Source organism: Monopterus albus, unplaced genomic scaffold (assembly GCF_001952655.1).
Source record: "Monopterus albus unplaced genomic scaffold, M_albus_1.0 scaffold8.1, whole genome shotgun sequence".
Classification (NCBI taxonomy): domain Eukaryota; kingdom Metazoa; phylum Chordata; class Actinopteri; order Synbranchiformes; family Synbranchidae; genus Monopterus; species Monopterus albus.
In genome coordinates, this window is record NW_018127888.1 from 1,913,038 (window position 1) to 1,924,081 (window position 11,044).

An 11,044-nucleotide genomic window follows, 5' to 3' on the forward strand; every position below is an offset into this window, starting at 1 on the left:
AGCATTTGTAAAATGTGTTTTATGTGCAGTTTGTACAGCATGCATTTGTGAACAGCATGACACACACACACACACACACACACACACACACACAAATGGCTTTATACGTGCAGATTGCGCAGCACGCATTTGTGATCCTCATGACACACACACACACAAATCGTTTGTTACAGACAAAACGTTAAACACGCATTTGTAACATTTTTGATAGTATTTTGTCTCCATACATATGACTCCCCAGGACAGAGCTGGACTGCCTGCAGCTTCTTCTAATGTTTATTTGCCTTTGTTATATAATTGCTGTGACCATCACATAGCAGGATCCATGCGCAGGTCTCCAAATTCAGTGGCTGTGCGCAATTGTCGCAAATGGCACAACAAGGTAACTTCATTATTATGCAAATCCTCTGTATCAATACGGTAGACTAGAGGCTTTTCTGCACAGCAAACAGGCAGCTGTTGCACGCAGATTCACAGTTTACACAGTGTTCAGGATGAACCAAAGCTGTCCTAGATTTTTATTTTCAGCAGAAGGCCAAATATCGTTTCCTGTGATGAATCACAATTTTCACCACGTTGATTATTACAGTGAGTTTTTGCTTCATGAATACGATCATATTTGCAGCAGTGGCATCACTGCCAGCGTGCAACTTATCCATTCACTTAAGTAAATAAAAACTGGCTAGTAGTAATAATAATGAAAACACCATTTGTTGTACTCAGCCTATACTGTATGTTACCTGAGACAGTGTTGCTCCAGTGCAAGGCTATGTCTTAACACACCCACATAATGCCAGAACACACATGTGGCTGAAAACAGAATTAATCATTTCAAGACTTTAGTGTAACTCGTTGGTCCTGTTAATGTAATGTGTGTATGATAATCAAATGCATGTATGACAAGGTTAAGGGAGTGAAAAACAGTTGGGTTATGTCAGTGGAAGTCAGCACAACACTACTTAACAACTCTGTCCCTGAACAACTGTGTGTTTGTATTCATAAATGTCAAAATCAAGAAATATCAGCCATGAGATATGTAATTGTCTGATATTCACTGACATATTCAGATGATGAATAGATACTCTTTTAACCATGTTGTTTAGTTATTTTTTTTCACTACTTCTGATCATTCATTTCATTTGGTATTTTATAACCCTTGCTTAGTTTCTCTCTCCAGGATATCTGCCACTGTGTCTGCACTCCCTCTGAACAACTCAGCTGCTAGGTTATTGTATTATGTAACTGTGGTGAACAACACACACACAGAGGATGATTCACATCCAGCAATGACTGGAGCTTCAAGTAATAAATGCTGATCACTGAAGGCAGAGATTCTAACGTTTCCCGCTGAGTGAAAAGAAACGAATTTTCTGAATCAAACAGCAATTAAAAAAGGAAAAAAACTGTTTTACTCTTCAGATGATTAAAAAAAAAAATCTCCACACACAGCTTTTAGGCAGGGAGGAGGGTATTGTCAAAGATCCCCATGATATCCTTTAATTCTAGACAGGAGGTCACCTGAGTCGGTGTTGACAAGTGTGGGAACAAACGTACAAGCATCAGTTTCCATAAACTATATTATAGAAAAACAGGTGCAGTAGCACCTGTGTACCATCTTCTAAAGAATACATTTTGATGTATCACAGCAATAGGCCTTTATCACAACAGACATTTTGACATGTCACGGTAGGAAATGCACAGGTGTAAATAGCAAAACGATCAAATAAAATGTGGAGATGTGACCATTAATTCTCAGTAGTAGAAAGTAACTAAGTGTATTTACACAAGTGCAATAGTTTTGAGGACCTTGTATTTCACTTATGTCCATTTCCTGCTACTTTCTACTTCAGCACATGGAAACATTGTACCTTTCACTCCACAGCATTTTTGAGTTATAGACATTTGATCAGTGTATAAGATGACACACTGCTTTACTATATATAAAAACAGCTCCATCTTGACCAATTACAACAGTACAATATTAGCTAAAATTGCAACAGTAATAATACAATAATATATCTATTGCAACACTACAACAATCACAGAGGCCACTGTTCTGCATCTGAGTATCTTTATTTTTGATACTTCAAGTACATTTTGTTATTAATAGTTACACAATTTAAATTAAAGAACATGTTTAATGCAGCACTTCTGTTTGCAGTGGAGTATTTGGACAGTGTCGTATTGTGATTACCTACCATTTGCTTATTGTTGTTTTGCCTCAGTGAGATTTATGCAACTCTGTGCAGCTGGTGTAGCAGTTTGGAGGGTAATGGTGATACAGATTTGAGGTTTTCCTGAGAGTCCATTTTCATCTCCTAAGTGTGTCACTTGAACTCTTCCTCAGATCTAATATTTCCAAATTGTCTTCTCTGTAGTTTTGAGTCTCTGTGACAGTGAGAGATGAAATAACTGGACAGACATTGATGAAAATCAAATCTAAGGTTATCTCCTGACATAATCCTGATGCATAAAATAACAGTTTTGAATGTACATTTTTGATACAAGCTTTAATATTTTTCAGTTTCACAAAAAAAATAAGATGCAAACTTTATACTACTCAGCCAGTTTGCTATTGTCTCTGCCTGAAATGACGTTTATGAAGTTCATTCATGTGTATCTAGCAATGTAACTATGTTATTTCCTCTTGCACATAAAGCAGGCCTGAATATATTTTTGGTCTGCAATCAATAAATGCTCATCACAGCTCTCAAAGCAAAGACAAAATCCATAGTGCTGCTCTGAGTGGGTGCACAGTCACACGGCCCACACCTACAACACAACGAGGAGATGGAACACAGGCGGAAATGCAGCACATTGGAAAATAACTTTAATAAAACTCCTATGAAAACAAAAGCCAGCAAAACAATAAAAGCCTGTACACTTGACAATATCCAGTGTCTGAGACATTTGAAGGCTAGTGGTGCAAAATACAGCTCCATCACACAGACAGAAAGAATACATCTTTATAGGCTTCAGCCTGGGCCCAAGGTTGTATATAATATATAAGATATATACTCAGATATTGCACAAATATCAAACACAGATGCAAATGCTGGAGGAGCACCGTACGTTGAAATGAGGAAGTGGCTTTGCGTCGCAGCGTAGCGTCCCTACTGAGAAACGCCGCCCATACAGGTCCCAGACTCCGTCGACACTGGTTCGTATAAAAACAAATATACTTAGAGAGTGGCAGATATTTGCCCATTCAGTTCAGAAACATAGTTAAAAACACAGTATAAACAATACAATTACCAAACATTTGCCTTTTGTTTTGGTCCGAACATGTTAAAAGCATCAGTTATTTCTCTTGAGTGGGACTGAGCTTTAAAAGGCTGACATCCTTGTAGACTCTAAGACATATGGGGTAATAATAACTCACAGATTGAAGCATTTTGTCCAGTAATGCTCTTGATTTGAGAATTTTGACAAAAAAAAGGAGTACATTGTCATTTCAAAGTAAAAAAATCTAAAAAAAAAAGTGTTTAGTTTATTACAAGACCATTTCAGTTGTTTCATGTATGTTTCTCTAAGCAAATTCCAGTGTTTGATGTCCCACATGAACTGAGATTGAAGCACTGAACCAAACGCCTCAAGGCTTGTTTTCTCAGTTCTTCTCTTACGTCATTATTTCCCCTCACATTTTCTTTGTGGATTAGTAAAGTAGCCTGGCACATAAAAGTGTCATGATAAATTCGTAAATGGCAAAAAAATAAAAAATAAAACTGATTAAAAAAACAAAAATTACAATCTTCCCATAGTTTTCAGGCACACTTTGAGGCAGCAGGAGTGAGACTGTTAAGATGCACCTCCTGTGGGTGTTGTGCACATTGTGTTAAGACATCAGGGTCAGATGTTTCTGTCTTTGACTCCACTGTTTCCACACCCATCCTTTATGCTTCTCCAAAGCAGTTCGAGCACGTGATAAACAATGTGCCCCTACGGAGTCCAAAGAAGCCGAGTTTAAAGTCTGTCACACAAAATTCATAGTCTCCAAAATATGATCCTTGTTTTCAGCTCGTTCCAAAGGGACTGTTCACCTTTAGTGTGGGGAGAGTGGGTGCCTCCGTTCCCCTGTGACAACACTGCCCACCATGATTCCACAGAAACCTCAAAAGGTCGTGTTTTTAGACTTCCATGAGGCACCGTGTCAGAGTGATGCAAGGTGAGGAGGGATACAGCAAGTGAGTGTGCAGGGTAACTGGACTGTTTCAGAGAGTAGCTTCACTCTCTAAATACACGTGGGCTGTGAATCTGCTCATGCTTTGGATATTCTACATTCCCTTCTTTCAGTATTCGGAGGTGAATGTAATCCTGCTTCCCTGGCACACCTTTCTCCTCCCACCCACTCGTTCACTGTGTCCTACTGGCCCCTGACTCCTGGCCTCAGAGGGGTCACAGCTGCTCTAGGAGCGGTTGTCTTTGGCCACATTATGGGCCATCCAGTTGACTTTGGTTGTCCAGCTCTCTCTCAGGGCCTCGTCAAACTTCTGGCGGAACTGCTTCAGCGCCTCGTCATCCGTTTTACCCAGGGCTAGAGAATCCTGAGGAAGGAAGGATAGTAAGGTGAGGGATAAGTCAGGAGGAAGCTGACAACAACTGAACATGATGAGAAATTTTAGATGCATTTATACAGTATTTCCCCAGCATTAATGTTGATTATTTGAAAAGACAGTTGTAGATAAAGTGTTATAGACACGTATGTCCAGTTATGGCCATTATAAATTCTTTTTTGCTGTACAAAAGTCATTTTAAACCAGATTATAACCAGGATATCATCTGACTGACGTACATAGATATTTTATACAAAGGAAGTGGGTATTTTGTTAAATGTGTGTGGAATACCTTTAAGTACTGGATGTCTTTGACTGAGGTGAGCTCAGGCAGTCCAGCAGTCAGCATGAGGGCAAACAGTGTGATGAACAGGTTCCCGTTCTTCCGCAAGATTAGATAGGCCTCCTCACAGTACTGACGGAAACTAAAGAGACAAACAAACCTAACTGGTTATTTTTTTTACATAGAGTACAGTGTCCACACTTATTAGAATTCTCATCTTTTTTTAACAATTCAACAATTTTTCTGTAGTAAAACAACATATTCAAAAACTGAATTAACACAAAGTACAGCTGCATTATTTTTATTTTTATGCCAAGTCTCTTGACACGTAAGATCAGACCAATATCTTGCAAGGAGCACCCAAACCTGCACTACATAATTACAATGTGCATGTTGCCTTATTGTTTCTCTTCTGGTCTTATCACAAACTGGTTAAATAGTTCTTATATAAACAGCTTAGTTGTAACTGAATTACAAACTTACATTTTAGAATTTCCATTATTCTTTAAATAGTTTAATCTACATATACTGAACATTTAATATATCAATCTATACAGAAGTACTTCAAGAATTGTTGCACCAGGGTAATTCCACCTTCACAAAACGATGTGTACGTGAACTTCATCTGACCTAGTACAACATGCACTGTCTCGAACCCACACATACCGTATTTGCTGATGCAGCACTGCTGTGCTTCCATTTTACAGATAAAGTATTTTTGAGAATATTTCTGAATTATAGTAACTCAGGAAGCAACACTTAAGAATGTAGGTCATAAAAACAGATTAACGAACGGGTATTTCCACCATCACAAACTCATTTGTCACTTGTTTCACTGCAGATCTCTATTTGGTAAACAATGTGGCAGTGCCTCTACATGAAGCCTATGCAGTTCCCACTTATGTATGCAATGTTTCAGCAACATGGCCAAACAAAACAACAACAAAGATTTATTTATGGATGCAGAGACGTGACTGAAGCTGGGCAGACTTTGCTTTGTAAATTAAAAAAGCCTGTCTAGATTTGCAGTATACATACTACCTTTAGCACTTGAATGTTTCAAAGAAGTATCTGTTTGACCAGAGAAAAGGTTGGTGGTAATGGGAGCAAGAAAGAAACATTCCCTCTTTCAAGTAAACTGATTTTATTACCTACACAATTATAGACTTTTAGTTTAACTTAACTATAGTTTGATTTTAACCTCTGGGAAACTTGGCATGAAGTTCACCAGTGCTTGATCTTCTACTGCCATCTGCTGGTGGGAAAAAATACTGCATCATCATACCTGCCATAGACTGTGTGCCTCTGATTGTCTTTTCTATTCACTACTGCCAGTGCTGACTGACTGTACTATATGCTGGTTTGCTGTTATGTCCTCAGGAGGCTCCTTCATGGTTCAAACAAAGATATCTATGCAAATCCAACAAGCTGATCATTCTGTTCCATACAATTCTGAGTGAGAGGCCTATCTATCATCAGCCTAGTTGAAATGAATGATCAAAGGTAGCAGTTTTAATTTGGCTATGCTTCCTAATGAGTTGATTCCAGGCAGATTTCCAGCAGGATATGCATACATATATGTATGAAGATGAAGAGAGAGTGGAACAAACCTGCCAAACTTTTCAGTGTATCCTGTCTTTCCCTGCTGTATGACATGGATGAAGTCATGTGTGAGGATAAACGGTACACGCTCCCTCTTGATGCCAAATTTGGACTTAAAGTTGCCCAGGATGTGGCCGAAGTCTATGTGGAAGAGCTGATGGACAAGAGGGTCGATCAGTGAACAGTGGAATCAGAAAAAGCAAAAAAACAAAAACCCAGATGAACACTGGATAATTTATACAGATAAAACACAATGTCTACCAAACCTGTCCAGTACTGCGGACCATGATGTTGTCACTGTGCCGGTCTGCGATGCCCAGGACGTAGGTGGCTACACAGTAGCCTGCACAAGACAGAGTGAACTCCTCGATGGCCCGATCAAGAGCATCACTGTCAATACATAATATACATAAACATGTAAGTGCATTTTTTCTGAATTCTTTTCTAAGCAAGCCTAAGTGGTTACTGCCACCTGTAACATCTTACCCAGAGTTTCTCTCTTTGAGCCAGTTGAGCAACGCATCCTTGTTAAAGGCAGCAGCTGCTGCCACGTTGCTGCTTGTCAGCTGGATGTTGGCAATTGTGTCTGCAGATGAGACTACCTCAATCAGCCCTGTCCGGTCACCTGTTGCTAGGCAACCATAGGGTACGATTCTGCAGGATAAGTATAAAAAGATAAGTACTCTAATTATCAGATATAGTAGTAACCAATACCCGATTGTCATATTTATTTCAAAATACAAATGAAAGCACTTGTTAAAAACAAGAGTCAAACAAGACCCAAATCTTATACATCAAGACAGCCATGACCCAATGCGCAAAGCAGCCTCAGTTTCTAGATTTTATTAACAGTTTGACAGAGGCTTAAGGGAAGCCAAATGGCTTTGAGGAGTTTCTTTCTCGACTTAATGGGTGTTAAGTAAATGAGAACAAAACAGACAGCTGGCAAGTAAGATTACATGTAGTAAAATATACCAGATCACAATGGTTTCATTACATTGTCCCTGCCTTCATTCACAGTGTCCCCCCTCAATGTGTTTGAGCTATGAACCTCTGTCCCTGTAATCTGAAGCACCGTCCTCAACCTCAACTGTCAAAACAATCCTCTCCACTGCTCAGCTCCAGATGTGTCAGTGTATGATGAAGGGGAAAAGTCCAAAAGTGTGGATTTGATTAGGTTGTAATGCAGATATTGTATGTGTGTGTGTGTGTGTGTGTGTGTGTGTGTGTGTGTGTGTGTGTGTGTGTGTGTGTGTGTGTGTGTGTATATATATATGGATGGATGTTTAGGTTGTAAAAGGGTTGGAGGTCAAACTAGCATGGGGTAATTTAGTGTCTCCCCTCTTCTGCTGCACCCCACCAGAGCTTCCCAGTTCCTACAGAGAGCAGGAACAAACAAGCCTAGGGTTGCCAAATTCATGTGGAAAAAACAAAGGAGACAGACCCACAGTAGGCCGCAGCCTGCCTGACAGAGGCTGCCTTCATCCATCTGACCTCTCAGCTATTTGAAATTGGTTTATTTTTCCTAAATATAGAAATATTCTGATGCTTTCACCATTGTAGATACTAAATGTATGCATTAAAAATATGCACAAAAACATGAGACAACTTGTGTTCAGCATTGAGTAATACAGGAAAGTGCATTTTATGTAAAACTTTACCTGAGGTCTAGATTTGCCTCCTTCCATAGTGAATCCATCAACCTCAAAATCTGGAGGGTCAACATGTCTTGCCTTAGGTCTAGAAGAATAAAGTAAGTGAGGAGGGAAAGCGAAAAGTTGTGTTAATTTCAACAGGAAATAGTTATTTACTTAGGAGATGGAAAGTGATTTCATTCCTTCCTCGTGACCTCACAGTATCATTTCCCCTCCACCTCCCACCCTCTTTTCTCTTTCATGTCCTCCCTTCCAAAGCTCTGTGTTCCTCCTACCGTCTCCATTCTTGAAGATGATTCCCAGGGTGTCTCCTCCCAGCAGTTTGTTGTTGTAAACAATCCAGAGTGGCTTCATCTTCGAGTCCATGTACCGACACCTCTCCACACTGAAGGGACAGACAGGGAATGAAGCAGAGCAAACTATAGGAGAACAAACATGATCTAAAGCTTAGGCCTATGATCAGTATAAAAATTCTCATGCACTCTCATATAAACAGTAGTGTTGTCTTACTTGATTCCAGACAGCAGGACAAGGGGATTTAGAGGGGAGTGCAGGTCTGACAGAGTCTCTGAGTAGCCACTCTGCCTCAAACAGGTCATCATGGCCTCCTTGGTCAGCATTGCTTCCTTGGTCTTACTCCGAGCATTCTTGATGGTTCCCAGCTTAATTAGCTCATTGACTGACTTTAGCTTATTCAGGGCTTCCACCTGTTACAGTCAAAAGATGGACATTGGAACAATATTTTACCATTTGAATTATTCATCCCTGTTACTGACAAATGAGGTCAATGTCTTTAAACAGACAATGTCAGCACTGCAATCCTGAGCCGGTGCTCATGCTCTTCAAAACAGGAAAGTGGGCAGATAAATGACTGTGCTGATGAGGAAGTGTCCAGCAGAGTGACTGTCAAAACCACAACTGGAGAGGGCAAAGGTCAGAGGGCAGGGGGTTGACGTTATTCTTGTGACAGGCTAAAAATACCACAAATGTAGCCCTGCCAGGGTTGACATTAGATAACAACTATTCCGGTCTCATAGTAAGGAGTAACAGAGTCAAAGACTGAAGCTATGCATAATTTAAGTGATTCCTGCAAATGTATCTCATACAGTGAGGGAAATTCTCGCACACATTTGCAATGGTGTTGCGCCTTTTTACCTGCCGATGTTACAAAGCGTCAACTTGAAGTTGCTACTTGGACAGCAGCATTGACAAGTTCATTTCAGAGCTCGGTCCTCACTCAGAGCAATTATTTCAAGTTATCAAGTGGAAGGTGGAGGAGACAGAGGACAGGGGAATAATAGAGCATGATGACAAGAGAAAATGGCGCCATCAAAAGAAAGACTGAGGACACTGATGCAGTTCAAGAGATGAGAAAGAGAAAGAGACAAATTACAGCAATGATTCGGAGAACTCCTTAAATAGGAGCAGACTGATGAAATGCACTTTCAGATAGGAAGAGGACAAGGTAAGATCTGCAGATAAGCTCACAAGTATCCCCTCGAACCTATAAACAGTCAGAACATGTGTACATGACAGAAGAAATACAACAGATTGTGTGTGTGTGGCTTACTTGTTTCTTTAGAACCTCAATATGAGGGATGTTGCATCTGCAGTAGGCTTCTAGGATGAGGGCAAACTGGACTGAAACAGCTGGCATGTGGATCTCTGACCTGTAGAGGGCAGCAGAGAGGAGCCACAATCCAAAGAAAAACATTTGAAGACTTTACTGTTGCTGTTCAAGTGCAAAACTATTTCTTTCACTTTCTCCTAAATGTACAAGTGCTGTAGATGTATGTGCATGTGTACACACAACCACATGTCTGTACACACCTTAGATGCCAGAATAGGAAGTGTCCTATCTTGCGGTTCCTCTGGGCACGCTCCAGCAGGAAGTGAGTGAGGGCGCAGTCATAGTAGGGTTCATAACGCAACACCTGCACCAACTGTAGCAAGTACTGCGACAGCTCTTCATCACTGGTGAGAGGGAGGCAGGAATAGAGCCAGAAGAATGAGAGGAGGCTTTCTGCCAGACTCTTGTATAATTTTTTTCATTTTCCACTTTCACTTTCATCTTTCAATTTTTTTTTACTTTTAAATGATCACAGACTCAAAAAAATGGTCTTGCCTTTGGTCGTCAAGAGAAGATCTAACAAACCACAGTATCAACTGATGATGTGCTATACGAACGCAATTCCCTTTTCTTAATTCTTAATTAAAGCAGCAAGTGAAATTTATTGTGTAATAGATGGCAATGAATTAATATATGAATGTAGAAGCCTGAATATGAAACAAAGAAAAGCACTCCATTATATAATATATACAGGGTGTGTGGGTGGATACATCTGTTTACCTCATATCACGGAGACAGTCCACAGCATATTCTCTGACATACTGGTCAGGGTAGTTGAAGTCCAGAAGCTCCAGAGCATCTCTGGGACTCAGTCTGGGCCAGATCTGAAGCAGTGCCTGGAGCTGAGACACACATACCAGTACAAATGCTCAGAAGCTGATACACAGATGTTTAATCGGCATTACATCCATAGAGTGCTTGTGGAGCTCAGTAAATAAAATTATAAAGAATATGATTACCCTTGAACACAGTATTCTTTCTTGTTCAAAATCATCCATCTTTATTGGCCAGATATGTTGAACACACGATAAATTTGTATATGATCATATACATGCAGTTTAGATGAAAGTTTCCAGATAGATATATACAAAAGTATATTTACAAGGTATTACACTGAGGGTTGTCGTTCTGTTATACAGTTATGGGTTAAGTGTTCATCAGCATGATGGCCTGGGGGAAGAAACTGGAAAGCCAATCTACCCAACATTAGACATTAAATGGCCGGAAATGTGCCTGTCACAGGCTCTTTAAGAGAGCCACTCTTCTCATATGTGTTTCCTTAAACGTATCACCGCAGTCATAGGTTGCATCACTGGCGGGG

At 40.1% G+C, this 11,044-nt stretch overlaps 1 protein-coding gene across 1 annotated transcript in view; it reads right to left on the reverse strand.

The window, feature by feature from the left end:
- Window positions 1-2,069: 2,069 nt before the first annotated feature.
- Window positions 2,070-11,044, reverse strand: part of pik3cb (phosphatidylinositol-4,5-bisphosphate 3-kinase, catalytic subunit beta) — a 50,032-nt gene continuing 41,057 nt past the window's right edge. Inside the window, exons 14-24 of the mRNA XM_020586599.1 lie at window positions 10,444-10,565; window positions 9,924-10,067; window positions 9,664-9,763; window positions 8,604-8,800; window positions 8,369-8,478; window positions 8,100-8,178; window positions 6,925-7,092; window positions 6,705-6,828; window positions 6,447-6,592; window positions 4,846-4,978; window positions 2,070-4,544 (exon numbers count right to left, since the gene is read on the reverse strand). Coding sequence (XP_020442255.1) covers window positions 4,407-4,544; window positions 4,846-4,978; window positions 6,447-6,592; window positions 6,705-6,828; window positions 6,925-7,092; window positions 8,100-8,178; window positions 8,369-8,478; window positions 8,604-8,800; window positions 9,664-9,763; window positions 9,924-10,067; window positions 10,444-10,565 — 1,461 coding nt within the window. The 3' untranslated portion in view covers window positions 2,070-4,406. The remainder of the gene's footprint in view (window positions 4,545-4,845; window positions 4,979-6,446; window positions 6,593-6,704; window positions 6,829-6,924; window positions 7,093-8,099; window positions 8,179-8,368; window positions 8,479-8,603; window positions 8,801-9,663; window positions 9,764-9,923; window positions 10,068-10,443; window positions 10,566-11,044) is intronic.